Here is a 20738-nt window from a genome sequence, read left to right on the forward strand (position 1 = left end):
CCCATTATACCATCACCTGCTGCCTTGGAAATCATAATGCACATAAAATTGCCATGAGGCAGTGGAATTGAACAACTTTTTCCTTTTCTTGTTTCCCCAGGTCACAGGAAAGGTTTAAATTTGATTTCCTAACGGCCTGTTTATTTTTCTTTAGTATCAAAGAACACAGATTATGAAGTGATATTAACTTGATTTGGAGCCGTGTAATCCAATAAAAAGCTGGTTTTAATAGCTTTCATTATAAATTGTGCCTGAGGTTTAATGATTAGGCTGTTTGATTTGTCTCAAGTGCTTATAACCCTCACATTTGCAGCCAAATTTTATGTTGGAAGTTAAGATGTTTTCTCTGATATTGAAACTCCAGGCATATATCCCAGAACAGAATTCAAATTTAAGCAAATTAATATATACAAAACTTACTGTGATTTAGTATTAGTTGAATATCCTAATTTAAATGAAATCATAATAAAATAAAATGTATACAGCATATTGAGATTTGAAATAAGGAATGAGTTTTCAAATCCACCAGAAGAAGGTTAGAAACATTCCCATTTTATTCTGGCTCAGGAAGTTATTGAGACCTCCTAGAAACCATTAGTTTTCAAATGTTTTGAGGTTAAGTTATCCTTAGACTTCACTTTTTAAGCTCCAGAATCTAGCTCTTATTTTAGATTGAAATAGAGATGACTTTAAAGAATAACAAATTAAATTTATCTGCTATAATTACACTTTTTTTCAGGGAACACTCAGAGAAGCTTTATTGAACTCAGTTTGAACCTGTTATTCTGAGTATTACTTACTTATGAAAAATGTAATTTCTTCAAAATGTGTTCTGATCCTGAATGTCATGTTGGATATTGTAAAATTCAGTACAGACTGCAGATTAAACAGAAGGCAAAACATTTTATAAGTCATAAGAATTTTTGTATTATTTTTAGTCACAAGATGAGGTCATGAGTAGATGAGCTGAAATCCCTCTCCCCTAACAGAATAAAAGAAATTTTTTTTTAAACAGGCTTCTGAGGTATGGTTCTTCCTTTGGTTTTTGATAATACATTACATTTATGTAGAGGCAACAGTCAAGCCCTAGTTTTCTAACTAAATTCAACGTTCTAGCCATTAAATGCCACATTACTTCCCAATATAATTTGAATTGGTGTCCTTGCCCTCCTCTGTAAAATGGACCTAATACTAACTTATTTAGAAAATTTTAAAGATTATAGCAATCCCAGTGGAATAAGTAAAAATCATAACATGTTTTAACCTGCTTCTAGAGGCGTTTGGTAATAAGCCCAAGCATTAGGACTTAAACAAATAAAAGTTAGAAGTGAGTGATACATTCTATGCTTTAGGACAGGTATTCTCCTGACCATTTCTGTTACTTCCCCAGTTGGTGGTTGGTGCAGTGGAGATGCCATTTCCAGTGTTGAACGATATGATCCACAGACCAATGAATGGCGAATGGTAGCTTCAATGAGCAAAAGGCGATGTGGAGTTGGGGTCAGTGTTCTTGATGACCTGTTATATGCAGTAGGAGGCCATGATGGGTCCTCTTATCTCAATAGTGTTGAAAGGTAAGTAGGGTCAATTTGAAATGTTTTTCTCTCCTATTCATATTGTTTTGTTTGAGATGTTAATTAGAAACAGATGTAACGTGTTGCTTTAGTTTTGTGTCTGTGGCACTAGCTGGCAGCCTAGACCACTTACTGTGACAGACAAGTCCTTTATGATCTGACCTCCACCTGTTTTTCCAGTCTGTCTCCCATGGCACACCACTATTCCCTAAACACGCTAGTGCAGACCCACCAAGTTGTTTGCAGTTCCTTAGACATGCTGTCCTCTTTCATGCCTCTTTGCCTACATATATGCATGCTGTTCGTTCTTCCCTGGAATATCTTTTCAAGATTCAAATGGTACTTCTTATATAAAGCCTTCTCCAGCACCATACAAACAAGTTAGTTACTCAGTCCTCTGATCTTTCACAAGTATTTTGAACATACTTGTACATATCACATTGGCTGTAATTGTTTATTGAAATGTCTTTTCCCACATCTGTGACAATGCCTGGCACATTGGAAACCTACAATAATTTATTTTTTAATAACTTCTAGCTTCTTGTTCTCATCCAACCCTTTTTCATTCAGCTGTGTTCTTGATACTTACCAAACATCTATAAAGCCCTGCAGCATATCAAGATCTAGAGATACAGATTGTATAGTTGAAAACAAAAAACAACAAAAACAGAGGGATCAGCTCCATAGAAGTTTAAAAAATAAAAGCACACTTAAAAACAAATTGAGTGGGCTTCCCTGGTGGCGCAGTGGTTGAGAATCTGCCTGCCAATGCAGGGGACACGGGTTCGAGCCCTGGTCTGGGAAGATCCCACATGCCGCAGAGCAACTAGGCCCATGAGCCACAACTACTGAGCCTGCGCGTCTGGAGCCTGTGCTCCACAACAAGAGAGGCCGCGATAGTGAGAGGCCTGCACACCGCGATGAAGAGTGGCCCCCACTTGCCGCAACTGGAGAAAGCCCTCACACAGAAACGAAGACCCAACACAGCCATAAATAAAAATAAGTAAATAAATAAATAAAATATTTTTTAAAAAAAAACAAATTGAGTTAACTAAATAAGGGTGGAAATGATTACATATTTACAACTTAATAACAGTGAAGCCCATAAATATCAAAATGTGTGGTCTGCAACTAAAGTAATATTCAGAGGCAAATTTATATACATTATAACTTATGTGCATTCATTTGAAAATAAAAAAGACGGGAAAATAAATCATGCTTTTAAATCAAAAAGTTATAAAAAGAGCAACAAAACCCAAGAAAATAGAAAGAAGAAATTAACTGGAAAGAAAAATTAATGATATTAAAAACAAATATATAGCTACAAAAAGAGCAATTTGATAGTATTTTAATTAAAAATGAAGAGGGGGACCTTCAAGATGGCAGAGGAGTAAGATGTGGAGATCACCTCGCTCCCCACAAATACATCAAAAATATATCTACAAGTGGAATAGCTCCTACAGAACATCTACTGAATGCTGGCAGAAGACCTCAGACTTCCCAAAAGGGAAGAAAATCCCCACGTACCTGTGTAGGGCAAAAGAAAAAACAGAGACAAAAGAATAGGGACAGGACCTGCACCTCTGGGAGGGAGCTGTGAAGGAGGAAAAGTTTCCATACACTAGGAAGCCCCTTCACTGGCAGAGACGGGGGTCTGGGGGGGGAAGCTTCGGAGCCACGGAGGAGAGCACAGCAACGGGTGCAGACGGCAAAGCGGAGAGATTCCCGCACAGAGGATTGGTGCCGATCAGCACTCACCAGCCTGAGAGGCTTGTCTGCTCACCCGCTGGGGAGGGTGGGGGCTGGGAGCTGAGGCTCGGGCTTCGGAGGTCAGATCCCAGGGAGAGGACTGGGGTTGGCTGCGTGAACACAGCCTGAAGGGGGCTAGTGCACCACAGCTAGCTGGGAGGGAGTCCGGGAAAAAGGCTAGACCTGCCGAAGAGGCAAGAGACCATTGTTTTGGGTGCACAAAGAGAGGCGATTCCTTCCTTCTGTGCCCACAGAAGGCAGAGCACTGCCTAAGCGAGCTCCAGAGATGGGCGCAAGCTGCGGCTATCAGCTTGGACCCCAAAGATGGGCATGAAATGCTAAGGCTGCCGCCACTGTCCACTAAGAATCCTGTGTGCAAGCACAGGACACTATCCACCACCCCCCATGGGAGCCTGTGCAGCCTGCCACTGCCAGGATCCCGTGATCCAGGGACAACTTCCCCAGGAGAACACACGGCATGCCTCAGGCTGTTGCAACGTCACACTGGCCTCGGCTGCCACAGGCTCGCCCCGCGTTCCAATTATGACTACCGTACCCCTCCCTCCGCCCAGCCTGAGTGAGCCAGAGCCCCCTAATCAGGCACTGCTTTAACCCCCTCCTGTCTGGGTGGGGAAAAGGTGCCTGAGGTCTTGGCGGGGAACAGATGCCTGAGGGTGACCTACACACAGAGATGGGACCAAAACCAAAGCTGAACCCCAGGAGCTGTGCGAACAAAGAAGAGAAAGGGAAATTTCTCCACGCAGCCTCAGGAGCAGTGGATTAAATCCCGACAATCAACTTGATGTACGCTGCATCTGTGGAATACCTGAATAGACAACAAATCATCCCAAAATTGAGGTGGTGGACTTTAGGAGCAACTGTAGACTTAGGGTTTGCTGTCTACAGCTGATTTGTTTTTGATATTTATGTTTATCTTAGTTTAGTTTTTAACACTTGTTATCATCGGTGGATTTGTTTATTGGTTTGGTTGCTCTCATTTTTTTTAATTATTATTTTTTATGTTAATAATTTGTTTTAATGTACTTTATTTTATTTTACTTTATTTTTTTCTTTCTTTTTTCCTCCCTTTTCTTCTGAGTTGTGTGGCTGACAGGGTCTTGGTGCTCCGGCCTGGTGTCAGGCCTGAGCCTCTGAGGTGGGAGAGCCAAGTTCAAGACACTGGACCACCAGAGACCTCCCGGCCCCACGTAATATCAATCAATGCTAAGACCCAGCTCCTCTAAAGTTAAACAAAATGAGAAGACAGAGAACTATGCAGCTGATGAAGCAGCAAGGTAAAAAACCCACCAGACCAAACAAATGAAGAGGAAATAGGAAGTCTACCTGAAAAAGAATTCAGAGTAATGATAGTAAAGGTGATCCAAAATCTTGGAAATGGAATGGAGAAAATTCAAGAAACGTTTAACAAGGACCTAGAAGAACTAAAGAGCAAACAAACAATGATGAACAACACAATAAATGAAATTTAAAATTCTCTAGAAGGAATCAAGAGTAGAATAACTGAGGCAGAAGAACGGATAAGTGACCTGGAAGACAAAATACTGGAAATAACTACTGCAGAGCAGAATAAAGAAAAAAGAATGAAAAGAACTGAGGACAGTCTCAGAGACCTCTGGGACAACATTAAACACACCAACATTCAAATTATAGGGGTCCCAGAAGAAGACGAGAAAAAGAAAGGGTCTGAGAAAATATTTGAAGAGATTATAGTTGAAAACTTTCCTAACACAGGAAAGGAAAGTCAATCAAGTCCAGGAAGCACCACGAGTCCCATACAGGATAAATTCAAGGAGAAACACACCAAGACACATATTAATCAAACTATTGAAAATTAAATTCAAAGAAAAAATATTAAAAGCAGCAAGGGAAAAGCAACAAATAATATTCAAGGAAATCCCCATAAGTTTAACAACTGATCTTTCAGCAGAAATTCTGCAAGCCAGAAGGGAGTGGCAGGACATATTTAAAGTGATGAAAGGGAAAGACCTACAACCAAGATTACTCTACCCAGCAAGGATCTCTTTCAGATTCAAGAGAGAAATTAAAACCTTTACAGACAAGCAAAAACTGAGAATTCAGCACCACCAAACCAGCTTTACAACAAATGCTAAAGGAACTTCTCTAGGCAGGAAACACAAGAGAAGGAATAGACCTACAAAAACAAACCCAAAACAATTAAGAAAATGGTAAGAGGAACATACATATCGATAATTACCTTAAATGTAAATGGATTAAATGCTCCAACCAAAAGACACAGACTGGCTGAATGGATACAAAAACAAGACCCGCATATATGCTGTCTACAGGAGACCCACTTCAGACCTAGGGACACATACAGACTGAAAGTGAGGGGATGGAAAAAGATATTCCATGCAAATGGAAATCAAAAGAAAGCTGGAGTAGCAATTCACATATCAGAAAAAATAGATTTTAAAATAAAGACTATTACAAGAGACAAAGAAGGACACTACCATAATGATCAAGGGATCAATCCAAGAAGAAGATATGAAAATTGTAAATATTTATGCACCCAACATAGGAGCATCTCAATACATAACGCAAATGCTAACAGCAATAAAAGGGGAAATCAACAGTAACACAATAATAGTAGGGGACTTTAACATCCAACTTTCACCAATGGACAGATCATCCAAAATGAAAATAAATAATGAAACACAAGCTTTAAATGACACACTAGGCAAGATGGACATAATTTTTATTTATAGGACATTCCATCCAAAAACAACAGAACTTTCTTCTCATGTGCTCATGGAACATTCTCTAGGATAGATCATATCTTGGTGCACAAATCAAGCCTTGGTAAATTTAAGAAAATTGAAATCATATCAACTGTCTTTTCCAACCACAATGCTATGAGACTAGATATAAATTACAGGGAAAAAACTGTAAAAAATCCAAACACATGGAGGCTAAACAGTATGCTACTAAATAACCAAGAGATCACTGAAGAAATCAAAGAGGAAATCAAAAAATACCTAGAAACAAGTGACAGTGAAAACACGATGACCCAAAACCTATGGGATGCAGCAAAAGCAGTTCGAAGAGGGAAGTCTATAGCAATACAATCCCACCTCAAGAAACAAGAAAAATCTCAAATAAACAACCTAACCTTATACCTAAAGCAATTAGAGAAAGAAGAACCAAAAAACCCCAAAGTTAGCAGAAGGAAAGAAATCATAAAGATCAGATCAGAAATAAAACAAAACTGATAAACCATTAGCCAAACTCATCAAGAAAAAAAGGGAGAAGACTCAAATCAACAGACTTAGTAATGAAAAAGGAGAAGTAATAACTGACACTGCAGAAATACAAAGGATCATGAGAGATTACTACAAGCAACTGTATGCCAATAAATTGGACAACCTGAAAGAAATAGACAAATTCTTAGTAAAGCACAATGTTCTGAGACTGAAACAGGAAGAAATAGAAAATATAAACAGACCAGTCACAAGCACTGAAATTCAAACTGTGATTAAAAATCTTAAAACAAACAGAAGCCCAGGACCAGACGGTTTCACAGGCGAATTCTGTCAAACATTTAGAGATGAGCTAACACCTATCCTTCTCAAACTCTTCCAAAATACAGCAGAGGGAGGAACACTCCCAAACTCATTCTACGAGGCCACCATCATCCTGATGCCAAAACCAGACAAAGATGTCACAAAAAAAGAAAACTACAGGCAAATATCACTGATAAACACAGATGCAAAAATCCTCAACAAAATACCAGCAAACAGAATCCAACAACACCTTAGAAAGATCATACACCATGATCAAGTGGGGTTTATCCCAGGAATGCAAGGATTCTTCAATATATGCAAATCAATCAATGTGATACACCATATTAAGTTGAAGAATAAAAACCATGGGATAATCTCAACAGGTGCAGAAAAAGCTTTTGACAAAATTCAACACCCATTTATGATAAAAACTCTCCAGAAAGTAGGCATAGAGGGAAGCTACCTCAACATAATAAAGGCCATATATGACAAACCCACAGCCAAGATCGTTCTCAATGGTGAAAAACTGAAACCATTTCCTCTAAGATCAGGAACAAGACAAGGTTGCCCACTCTCACCACTATTATTCAACATAGTTTTGGAAGTTTTAGCCACAGCAATCAGAGAAGAAAAAGAAATAAACAGAATCCAAATCAGAAAAGAAGAAGTAAAGCTGTCACTGTTTGCAGATGACATGATACTATACACAGAGAATCCTAAAGATACTACTAGAAAACTACTAGAGCTAATCAATGAATTTGGTAAAGTAGCAGGATACAAAATTAATGCACAGAAATCTCTTGCGTTCCTATACACTAATGATGAAAAATCTGAAAGACAAATTACGGAAACACTTGCCATTTACCACTGCAACAAAAAGAATAAAATACCTAGGAATAAACCTATCTAAGGAGACAAAAGACCTGTATGCAGAAAACTATAAGACACTGATGAAAGAAATGAAAGGTGATACAAAGAGATGGAGAGATGTACCATGTTCTTGGATTGGAAGAATTAACATTGTCAAAATGACTCTACTACCCAAAGCAATCTACAGATTCAGTGCAATCCCTATCATACTACCAATGGCATTTTTCACAGAACTAGAACTAAAAATTTCACAAGTTCTATTGAAACACAAAAGACCCGAATAGCCAAAGCAATCTTGAGAAAGAAAAATGGAGCTGGAAGAATCAGACTCCCTGACTTCAGACTATACTACAAAGCTACAGTAATCAAGACAGTATGGTACTGGCACAAAAACAGAAATATTTATCCATGCAACTGGATAGAAAGCCCAGAGATAAACCCACGCACATACAGTCACCTTATCTTTGATAAAGGAGGCAGGAATATACAATGGAGGAAAGACACCTCTTCAATAAGTGGTCCTGGGAAAACTGGACAGCTACATGTAAAAGAATGAAATTAGACCCCTCCCTTACACCATACACAAAAGTAAACTCAAAATGGATTAAAAACCTAAATGTAAGGCCAGACACTATAAAACTCTTAGAGGAAAACATAGGCAGAACACTCTATGACATAAATCACAGCAAGATCCTTTTGGACCCACCTCCTAGAGAAATGGAAATAAAAACAAAAATAAACATATGGGACCTAAGGAAACCTAAAAGCTTTTGCACAGCAAAGGAAATCATAAGCAAGATGAAAAGACAACCCTCACAATGGGAGAAAATATTTGCAAACGAAGCAACTGACAAAGGATTAATCTCCAAAATATACAAGCAACTCATGCAGCTCAATATCAAAAAAAAAAACAACCCAACCCAAAAATGGGCAGAAGACCTAAATAGACATTTCTCCAAAGAAGATATACAGATTGCCAACAAACACATGAAAGGATGCTCAACATCGCTAATCATTAGAAAAATACAAGTCAAAACTACAATGAGGTATCACCTCACACTGGTCAGAATGGCCATCATCAAAAAATATACAAGTAATAAATGCTGGAGAGGGTGTGGAGAAAAGGGAACCTTCTTGCACTGTTGGTGGGAATGTAAATTGATACAGTCACTATGGAGAACAGTATGGAGGTTCCTTAAAAAACTAAAAATAGAACTACCGTATGACCTACCAATCCCACTACTGGGCATATACCCTGAGAAAACCATAATTCAAAAAGAGTCATGTACCACAATGTTCGTTGCAGCTCTATTCACAATAGCCAGGACATGGAACCAATCTAAGTGTCCATCAACAGATGATTGAATAAAGAAGATGTGGCACATATATACAATGGATTATTACTCAGCCATAAAAAGAAACAAAATTGAGTTATTTGTAGTGAGGTGGATGGACCTAGAGTCTGTCATACAGAGTGAAGTATGTCAGAAAGAGAAAAATACTGTATGCTAACACATATATATGGAATCTAAAAAAAAAAAAATGGTTCTGATGAACCTAGGGGCAGGACAGGAATAAATACACAGACATAGAGAATGGACTTGAGGACACAGGGAGGGGGAAGGGTAAGCTGGGACGAAGTGAGAGAGTGGCATGGACATATATACATTACCAAATGTAAAATAGATAGCTAGTGGGAAGCAGCTGCATAGCACAGGGAGATCAGCTCGGTGCTTTGTGACCACCTAGAGGGCTTAGATAGGGAGGGTGGAAGGGAGATGCAAGAGGGAAGGGATATGGGGATATATGTGTACATATAGCTGATTCACTTTGTTATACAGCAGAAACTAACCCAACAGTGTAAAGCAACTATACTCCAATAAAGATGTTAAAAAAAAAAATGAATATACTCTATGCTCCATGATTCTGCTTCTCATCATCCATTGCACAAGCAGAAATATACAAGGGTGATCACTGTTTTTAATAACAAAATGTCACAGACAATGTAAGGATACATCAATAGAAATATGATTTAAATAATACATGGCACACACAATATAATGAAATAGTTCAAAAGAGAAATCTAGAGCTATATCTATTATGAATAGATCTCAGAAATATATTGAGTGAAAAAGCAATGAGTAATATGTGGCATTACTTATGTACAGAAAACATGCTTGCATATAAAGAAATATATATATGTGGATAGATATATACCTATTTAAAAGAATTTTACCAAAAAATCTTGAAGGATGTACACCAAATCAAAATGGGAAAAGAACAGAAATTGGGTGGAACTCAAAGAGAACTTTAGCTTTATCTATAACATTCTGAAAAAAATTTTTAAAGAAAATATATTTATATGTAACTTTTTAAGTAAAACTGAATTTCAAAAACTATATATAAATTAGACTATCACATATTTAGTTATTTATCAGCCCACATATTTAGTTATTTATCAGCCCATATTCGGGGAAAGAATATATATATCATATTATATATCATTGCATATATAAACATAGCCCTCTTTGTGTAATACGAACTGTGTTCTTGACGTGTTCTCTGCAGGTATGACCCCAAAACAAACCAATGGAGCAGTGACGTTGCTCCTACAAGCACCTGCAGGACAAGTGTTGGTGTGGCTGTGCTTGGAGGCTTTCTCTATGCTGTGGGTGGCCAGGATGGAGTGTCTTGCCTCAACATCGTTGAGAGGTGATTTTTTTTTAAGTCATTTTCAGTTTTTTAAAAGAAACAATTGAGGACACTAGGGATTCACTATTCAGTAGATTTCCCATGGGCCTTAAGGAAAAAGTTTTCAGTTAACTTTAAAGTCTAGGAAGATGAAAGATATAACCCAATTTTTTAAATTATGTGTTACACTGACTGAGCCTAACATTGAAGTGTTGGAATCATATTTTAAATTTCATTTTATATATGATATCAAGGATACCACTTCTGAGATCTGTTCTGATTTTTTTTCCCCAGTAATTGGAATGATTTTGCTCAGACTTCCTCCAGAAAAAATGATTAAAGCAATAATTTTTTGTGTAGCATACCTTATAAAGACTCCAAGGTATTTTGTATGTGGATTCTCATTAATTCTTTTTTTAAGTTTTTATTTATTTATTTGTTTGTTTGTTTATTTTGGCTGTGCTGGGTCTTTGTTATGGCGCGCAGGGTCTTTGTAGCAGGGCTTCTCTAGTTGCAGCGCGCAGGCTCAGTAGTTGAGGCATGCCGGCTCTTTAGTTGCGGTGTGTGGGATCTTAGTTCCCCAACCAGGGATCAAACCCAGGCCCCCTGCATTGGGAGCATGGAGTCTTATCCACTGGACCACCAGGGAAGTCCCTGGCCCCTCTCATTAATTCTTGTAGTATACTTGGGGAAATCTTGGTGGGTTGCCATGATTTACTGTATACTTTTTTTTTTTTTTGTCTGCGTTGGGTCTTCGTTGCTACATATGGGCTTTTCTCTAGTTGCGGAGAGTGGGGGCTACTCTTCCTTGCCGTGTGCAGGCTTCTCATTGCAGTGGCTTCTCTTGTTGCAGAGCACGGGCTCTAGGCGCACGGGCTTTGGTAGTTGTGGCTCGCAGGCTCTAGAGCACAGGGTCAGTAGTGGTGCATGGGCTTAGCTGCTCCACGGCACGTAGGATCTTCCCAGACCAGGGCTCGAACCCGTGTCCCCTGCATTGGCAGGCGGATTCTTAACCACTGCGCCACCAGTGAAGCCCCTATACTTTTACAAATCAGTTAATTTTGGTGAATAGATTCTGTTTTTAATTTCTTGCCCTGTCATTTTTTTTATCATTCTATCTTAGAGATTAGGTTTTGGAGTCTCATGTGCTATGATTACTGGCAACAACATACTATACTTCATTCTCACTTCTTAAAAAGAGATAAATTTTTGAAATAACGTTTACTAGTTGGGTTACCATGTTTAAATAGAGGAATTTAACTCTGCCTTAGAGATAAAGTTGCAGGTAACTCTTGAAAGCAATGCCAGTTCCTTTTTATCTGTCTGTCAAGAAACTTATTTCTTCACTTTCAAAATTCTATGCAAGAGGATTCTGGGAAAATAATAGCACCAACCACATAATTTTTTAATCTCTCCAAATTCCCACATAAAAACAGAGCAATAAACAGAAAAGCTATAAACCTACAGGCAGGGACTTCCCTGGTGGCGCAGTGGTTAGGAATCCGCCTGCCAGTGCAGGGGACATGGGTTCAAGTCCTGGTCCGGGAAGATCCCACATGCTGCAGAGCAACTAAGCCTGTGTGCTACAACTTCTGAGCCCGCAAGCCACAACTACTGAGCCCGCATGCCACGACAACTGAAGCCTACAGAAGCCACTGCAATGAGCAGCCCATGCACTGCAAGGAAGAGTAGCCCCCGCTCACCGCAACTAGAGAAAGCCCGCGCACAGCAACGAAGACCCAACGCAGCCAAAACTAAATAAATAATTAATTAATTTTAAAAAAAAAAACCTACAGGCAAGTTATGGAGCTTGGTTGTATGACAATGTAAATGTACTTAACACTATTAAACCATATACTTAAAAGTGGTTTTAATGGCAAATTTTATGTACATTTTACCACAATTTAATTTAAAAATCCTATGGACAACATTTTAAATAAACTAGGGTAAAGGGTGTCCTTGTAAACCCCAAGACACAAGTAGGCAAAGACAAACTCCCAATAGCCAAAAGACCGGCATGATATCATTGTCTGTGTAGGAGAAAACAGCGAGAAGCAATCAGAAGTCTGACAGATGTAAGAACAGAAGAAACCCAAAATAGCCAATACATATTTACTAGAAAGTGTGAGGGGAAAATTTATGAAAAACAGCTAAAACTAAGAAAGGTTTTGCTCACTCCCAATATAGAGTAAGTGCAGGAAGGGACCTGCAGTAAGACCTGAAGGATTTACTGAGGTTTCTCAACCTCAGTACTACTGAAAGTTTGGATAATTTCAGAAGTTAATTCTTTGTTAGATGGGGGAGGGGCTGTCCTGTGCACTGTAGGGTGTTTAACAGCATCCTTGGCCTCTACCGACTAAGTGCCACGAGCACATGCCTGGTTGTAATAACCAAAAATGTCCCCAGACGTTGCCACATGTCCTGGGGGGTGGGATTGGAGGCACAATCACCCCAGTTGAGAGCCAGTTGGGCTAGAGCCATCTAGTCACTAGGAACCCTCAAAATTGACCAGCCAAGATGGCCTTCCAGGACAGGGCCCAGACTTCTGGGAGCAGAGTCAAAATTGAGCAGGACAAGGACAACAGATACAGTGAAAAGAGAAGGCCAGGTTAAAACTGGAGTATTGAATAAAGCCAATACATCTCAGGAGGCAAACCACCATATTTTTTAATGCTACATAAAAAAAAAAAAAGGGAACTCCATGAAACTGGAAATATTAGCACAAACCACTCTTTCTTCTAAGAGTTCAGGAAAACTCATTTCATGTAAAAATGAGCAACAGAAAGGTATTGAGGCTAGATCCCATTAAAGTGAATATATGAAGAGAGAATAAGCAGCAACTACGTCTCTATAGAGAATGAAAGCACACCAGAAAGATACAACTACAGAACAGATCAAAACTGTAATCAACTATTTCAGAAATATGCTAAAAGGCATTAGGAAGACAGTGCAAGATATGAAAACACACAAGTCAGAATCTGAAAAGCTCAGAAATGAGATGACAAAACTCAGAAAAATATTAGAAATGTAAGAAAAAATCACTTTAGAATGAAGGGTTAAATTAGAACAAATAAGCAAAACAGATAATGCCAAAAGACAAATAGAAGGTGAAAAAGAGGAAAGTTTTAAAGTCAAAAAGAAATAAAGAGGTAAAAAGGATTTGAGAGACAGCAACAAATATTGAAGACAGGTAAAAATCCACTATACAGATAATAGGAGTCCATGAAGAAGAAAATGAAAACAAGGGAACAGAGCAGATGCTAAAAACTGTGATTCAAAATTATTTTCCTGTTGTAATTTTTTAAAAATTGAAATGGTTTATTGAAATAATACACTATATCCTCTAAATACTGACCCAGAACAAGGAACACTAAGACATATTCTAATAAAATTACTGGACCTTGAAGAAAAAGGAAAAAAATCCTTTAGTTATCAACAAAAAAATACATGTTACTTATAAGGGAAAAAAATTTAGATTATTATCAGATTTTTTGAAGCAATACTTTATGCCAGAAGAAAATGGAGTAACATATTTAAGATATCCAAAGAAAATGTAAGCCAATGATTTTTTACCTAGAGAAACTGACCTTGAAGTATAAAAGGCAGAGACAAACTGTTAACATGTAAGAAATCAGGGAACGTTCCCATGAGTTGTTTCTGAGGAATCTACTAGAGAACAAGCTTCAGAAAAATTACTAGAGAGAGATTGACAGAGGACTAATAGTGAACATGAAACATACAGTAAATCTGAGAACTATGACTAAATAAGGGTTATAAGAGAGTGTAGCATGTCCTGGCTGTATCGTCACTCAATGTAAATTAGTTCAACTATTTTTTAAAGTGGGGGAAGAATGGGAAGAGATATGCAGAAAGAAATTTTAATTCTCAGGAATAGTGAAATGATAATATTGCTGTTTTAAGACTGCTATGTGTATAATGTGGAATAAAGGAAATGAGTATTGGTTATTCTGATTCTGTCCTCTTCTGTGTCCTTGAAAACAAGGAAGATATGGAAGAATATGGATGTAAAATAGAAGAGTTTAAGTAAAACACCTTGTTGTCCTGAATTTGAGTTAAATTTTTCTTAAAAAAAAAATTATATTCTAGCTCTGTCAACTGAAGAGGCCTAGAAATAATGACCAGCTAAGTCAGTGAACATCTCCACTCCCTGACTGTCTTGAAATTCCATTTCCCACTAAAAGAAACCAGGGCTTCTTGGAGAAATGTCTGATTCCAGATTTAGGACGGGGAATGTGTAGATGAGCCTGGACCATCTTGTCATGCCAGATAGCAAGCATGCTATCAAAGACTACTAGATATCAAAAAGATTCAAGAGTCAATTTGAAGATGTTCCACTGACCAAAGATGACACAATTTTAACCTTAAAAGAGATAATAATTGTAATTGATTAAAATCCAATAAATATATTTAAATCTATGGGTTCCTGTTGATACTTTAAAAAAAAAACCTACTTAGTTACCTTTGGAAGATTTTATTTATTATCTTGAAAACTAGTAAGCATATATCCAGGCTTTCTTTTACCAACTGTATCACATATGAATTGGGTAATAAAATAGTAGGAAACAGAGGCAGAGAGAGAGAGAGAGAAAGAAACAGAAGCAGAGAGAGAGTGAGAGAGGAGAGAGAAGGAGAGGCAAGGAGTGGGGGAGAGAGAGAGAGGATCCGTAGATAAGAGGATTGTTTCTTTTTTTTTTTTTTTAATTTTTATTTATTTATTTATTTATGGCTGTGTTGGGTCTTCGTTTCTGTGCGAGGGCTTTCTCTAGTTGTGGCAAGCGGGGGCCACTCTTCATCGCGGTGCGCAGGCCTCTCACTATCGCGGCCTCTCTTGTTGCGGAGCACAGGCTCCAGACGCGCAGGCTCAGTAATTGTGGCTCACGGGCCCAGTTGCTCCGCGGCATGTGGGATCTTCCCAGACCAGGGCTCGAACCCGTGTCCCCTGCATTGGCAGGCAGATTCTCAACCACTGCACCACCAGGGAAGCCCGGATTGTTTCTTTTTAAAAAGTATTCCAGCAAAAGAAAATAAAGGATAGAATATCACCATATTGCAACACTCCGTAAATTAATGCACCTAGGAATTAATAACAGCTCCTAACACACCACCTTCTATAGTCTTGCCAAAGGGACCAAACGTGGTCTGATCTAACCTCTGAATCCAGCTGCCAGTTTGCAGAACATACAGAGGACAGGCCAATGTGTAGAGCTGCGCTATAAGTGTACAGTCGATCAAATCCATATTGTGGGAGAAGTTGCAGGTCAAATGCCCCAGGTTCTAAAACATGAATTCTGGGAGTGGGGGAGGGAGAAGCAGAATAGAGGAAAAACCTGTAGAAAAAAGGAGACTTTTTAAAAATATGAAAAAGTGGTCCAGTTGTTAAGACCCCATGCTTCCATGGCAGGGGGCACGGGTTAGATCCCTGGTCAGGGAACTGAGATCCTGCGTGCTGCGTGGCATGACCAAAAAATTAAAAAATACAAAATAAGTAAATAAAAATACAAAAAAAAATTTAATAAGTAAGTGTCTAGGGATGCACACGCGGGTGATAAAACTATAAAGAAACGCAAGGAAGTGATTACTGTAAAAGTTAGGATAATGGTTACCCTGCCTGGGGGAAGGTTTTGAGATTGGAAAGGGACACGTGGAAGGGCTTCCAGTGTGGCAGGCAAAGTTATTTTTCTTGGCCTAGATGGTGGTTATAAGTAGACTTTCCTTATAATAACTTATTAAACTATACATGTGTTCTTGTGTGGCTTTCTGTATCAATATTTTATTCTACAATAAAAGGGTTTAAAAAGTTATGCAAAGGCTTTTGCTTCTAAGTAGAATGCAATAAGTAGTGACAGCCATCATTCCCACTGCAACAACTAGGAAAAAATGACAAAGTACAGATATCATATTTTTAAAATCATCAGAGACATGTAGAAGTAACAAGGACTAGATGAGCTAAGAGTCCACTGAAGAAAGAGCCCATCTTATGTGAGCTGAGATCATCAGCTATTTTCTTCCCAAAAACATTTGCCAAGTTTTAACATGGGTTGAATACTGGACTTGGTCTAGGCAGAGGGGTTCTCCTGGAGGAGGATAAATCAGTGGAACTTTTGACAATCATGTAGGCTGGCATGACAGATTGGGTTCTGGAACATACTTTTGTTTTTCCCAGTGGGATGTTTGCTGAGTGCTGGGGTAGCACAGGAGAGTAGTAGACCAGGGTAAGTGAAATCTCATGCAATCTTACAGTGCTTAGAAGATAAAGTCCTACTATAGGGAGGGGCCTGCAACAAATACAAGACATCTCATCCTTGAGACATTTGAAAACAAAGGTGGACTGAGTCTAACTAAAGCTCAATTCCTTTTTTTTTTTTAAATATTTTTATTGGAGTATAGTTGATTTACAATGTTGTGTTAGTTTCAGATGTACAGCAAAGTGAATCTTTATACATATACATCTATCCACTCTTTTAGATTCTTTTCCCATATAGGCCATTACAGAGTATTGAATAGAGTTCCCTGTGCTATACAGTAGGTCCTTATTAGTTATCTGTTTTATGTGTAGTAGTGTGTTTATGTCAATCCCAATCTCCCAATTTATCCCTCCCCCCAACTTCCCCCTGGTAACCATAGGTTTATTTATTTTTTTCTTATTGGAGTAAAATTGCTTTACAATGTTGTGTTAGTTTCTGCTGTACAATGAAGTGAATCAGCTATATGTATACCTATATCCCCTCCCTCTTGGATCTCCCTCCCACCCCCACCCCCCATCCCACCCATGTAGGTCGTCACAGAGCACCGAGCTGAGCTCCCTGTGCTATACAGCAGGTTCCCACTAGCTATCTATTTTACACATGGTAATGTATTTATATGAAACCTTATCTCCCAATTCATCCCACCCTCCCCTTCCCCTGCTGTGTCCACATGTCCGTTCTCTATGTCTACATCTCTATTCCTGCCCTACAAATAGGTTCATCTGTACCATTTTTCTAGATTCCACATATATGCATTTATATACGATACTTGTTTTTCTCTTTCTGACTTACTTCACTCTGTATGACAGAATCTAGGTCCATCCACATCTCTACAAATGACCCAATTTCATTCCTTTTTGTGGCTGAGTAATATTCCATTGTATATATGTACCACATCTTCTTTATCCATTCATCTATTGTTGGACATTTAGGTTGTTTCCGTGTCCTGGCTATTGTAAATAGTGCTGCAGTGAACACTGGGGTACATGTGTCCTTTTGAATTATGGTTTTCTCAGGGTATATGCCCAGTAGCAGGATTGCTGGGTCATATGGTAGTTCTATTTTTAGTTTTTTTAAGGAACCTCCATACTGTGTTCTCTATAGTGGCTGTATCAATTTACATTCCCACCAACAGTGCAAAAGAGTTTCCTTTTCTCTACATCCTTTCCACCATTTATTGTGTGTAGATTTTTTGATGATGGCCATTCTGATGGTGTGAGGTGATACCTCATTGTAGTTTTGATTTGCACTTCTCTAATAATTAGTGATGTTGAGCATCTTTTCATGTGCCTCTTGGCCATCTGTATGTCTTCTTTGGAGAAATGTCTATTTAGGTCTTCTGCCCATTTTTTGATTGGGTTGTTTGTTTTTTTAATAGTGAGCTGCATGAGCTGTTTATATATTTTGGAGATTAATCCTTTGTCCATTGATTCGTTTGCAAGTATTTTCTCCCATTCAGAGGGTTGTCTTTTCGTCTTGTTTGTAGTTTCCTTTGCTTTGCAAAAGCTTTTAAGTTTCATTAGGTCCCATTTGTTTATTTTTGGTTTTATTTCCATTACTCTAGGAGGTGGATCAAAAAAGATCTTGCTGTGATTTATGTCAAAGAGTGTTCTTCCTATGTTTTCCTCTAAGAGTTTTATAGTGTCTGGTCTTACATTTAGATCTCTAATCCATTTTGAGTTTATTTTTGTGTATGGTGTTAGGGAGTGTTCTAATTTCATTCTTTTACATGTAGCTGTCCAGTTTTCCCAGCACCACTTATTGAAGAGGCTGTCTTTTCTCCATTGTACATTCTTGCCTCCTTTGTTACAAATTACGTGACCATATGTGCATGGGTTTATCTCTGGGCTTTCTATCCTGAACCATTGATCTATATTTCTGTTTTTGTGCCAGTATTATACTGTCTTGATTACTTGTAGTATAGTTTGAAGTTGGGGAGCCTGATTCCTCCAGCTCCATTTTTCTTTATCAAGATTGCTTTGGCTATTCAGGATCTTTTGTGTTTCCGTACACATTATAAAATTTTTTGTTCTAGTTCTGTGAAGAATGCCATTTGTAGTTTGATAAGGATTGCACTGAATCTGGAGATTGCTTTGGGTAGTATAGTCGTTTTCACAATATTGGTTCTTCCATCCAAGAACATGGTATATTTCTCCATCTGTTTACATCATCTTTGATTTCTTTCATCAGTGGTTTATAGTTTTCTGAGTACAAGTCTTTCGCTTCCTTAGGCAGGTTTATTCCTAGGTATTTTATTCTTTTTGTTGCAATGGTAAATGGGATTGTTTCCTTAATTTCTCTTTCTGATTTTTTATTGTTAGTGTATAGGAATGCCAGAGATTTCTGTGCATTAATTTTATATCCTGAAACCTTACCAAATTCATTGAACTCCAGTAGTTTTCTGGTGGCATCTTTAGGATTTTCTATGTATACTACCATGTCATCTGCAAACAGTGACAGTTTTACTTCTTCTTTTCCAATTTGTATTCCTTTTATTTCTTTTTCTTCTCTGATTGCCATGGCTAGGACTTCTAAAACTATGTTGAATAAGAGTGGCGAGAGTGGACATCCTTGTCTTGTTCCTGACCTTAGTGGAAACGCTTTCAGTTTTTCACCATTGAGTATGATGTTTGCTGTGGGTTTGTCATATACGGCCTTTATTATGTTGAGGTAGGTTCCCTCTATTCCCATTTTCTGGAGAGTTTTTATCATAAATGGGTGTTGAATTTTGTCAAAAGCTTTTTCTGCATCTATTGAGGTGATCATATGGTTTTTATTCCTTAATTTGTTAATATGGTGTATCACATTGATTGATTTGCGTATATTGAAGAATCCTTGCATTCTTGGGATAAATCCCACTTGATCATGGTGTATGATCCTTTTAATGTGTTGTTGGATTCTGTTTGCTAGTATTTTGTTCAGGATTTTTGCATCTATGTTCATCAGTGATATTGGTCTGTTATTTTCTTTTTTTGTAGTATCTTTGTCTGGTTTTGGTATCAGGGTGATGGTGGCTTCATAGAACGAATTTGGGAGTACTCCCCCCTCTGCAATTTTTTGGAAGAGTTTGAGAAGGATCGGTGTTATCTCTTCTCTAAATGTTGGATAGAATTCACCTGTGAAGCCATATGGTCCGGGACTTTTGTTTGTTGGAAACTTTTTAATTACAGTTTCAATTTCATTACTTGTGATAGGTCTGTTTATATTTTCTAGTTCTTCCTGGTTCAGTCTTAGAAAATTGTACTTTTCCAAGAATTTGTCCATTTCTTCGTGGTTATCCATTTTATTGGCATATAGTCGTTTGTAGTAGTCTCTTATAATCCTTTGTATTTCTGTGGTGTCAGTTGTGATTTCTCCTTTTTCATTTCTAATGTTATTGATTTGAGTCCTCTCCCTGTTTTTTTCTTTTTTCTTTTTTTTTTTATTATTTTATTTTATTTTATTTTTTTAAACATCTTTATTGAAGTATAATTGCCTTACAATGGTGTGTTAGCTTCTGCTTTATAACAAAGTGAATCAGTTATACATATACAATATGTTCCCATTTCTCTTCCCTCTTGCATCTCCCTCCCTCCCACCCTCCCCATCCCACCCCTCTAGGTGGTCACAAAGCACCGAGCTGATCTCCCTGTGCTATGCGGCTGCTTCCCACTAGCTATCTATTTTACATTTGGTAGTGTATATATGTCCATGACACTCTCTTACCCTGTCACATCTCACCCCACCCCCTCCCCATATCCTCAAGTCCGTTCTCTAGTAGGTCTGTGTCTTTATCCCTGTCTTGCCACTAGGTTCTTCATGGCCTTTTTTTTTTTTTTCCTTAGATTCCGTATATATGTGTTAGCATACTGTATTTGTTTTTCTCTTTCTGACTTACTTCACTCTGTATGACAGACTCTAACTCCATCCACCTCATTACAAATACCTCCATTTCATTTCTTTTTATGGCTGAGTAATATTCCATTGTATATATGTGCCACATCTTCTTTATCCATTCATCTGTCGATGGACATTTAGGTTGCTTCCATGTCCTGGCTATTGTAAAT

General features: G+C 38.2%; 1 protein-coding gene across 3 annotated transcripts in view; it reads left to right on the top strand.

Moving 5' to 3' along the window:
• The window catches only part of KLHL20 (kelch like family member 20), an 89476-nt gene that overhangs the window by 51019 nt on the left and 17719 nt on the right, over window positions 1-20738 (top strand). For all 3 annotated transcript variants that reach the window (XM_036823396.1, XM_036823411.1, XM_036823402.1), the window contains 2 exons: window positions 1391-1574; window positions 10304-10447. In XM_036823396.1, the coding sequence (XP_036679291.1) occupies window positions 1391-1574; window positions 10304-10447 (328 nt within the window). The remainder of the gene's footprint in view (window positions 1-1390; window positions 1575-10303; window positions 10448-20738) is intronic.

The sequence above is a fragment of the Balaenoptera musculus genome, chromosome 1 (assembly GCF_009873245.2).
Source record: "Balaenoptera musculus isolate JJ_BM4_2016_0621 chromosome 1, mBalMus1.pri.v3, whole genome shotgun sequence".
NCBI classification, from domain to species: domain Eukaryota; kingdom Metazoa; phylum Chordata; class Mammalia; order Artiodactyla; family Balaenopteridae; genus Balaenoptera; species Balaenoptera musculus.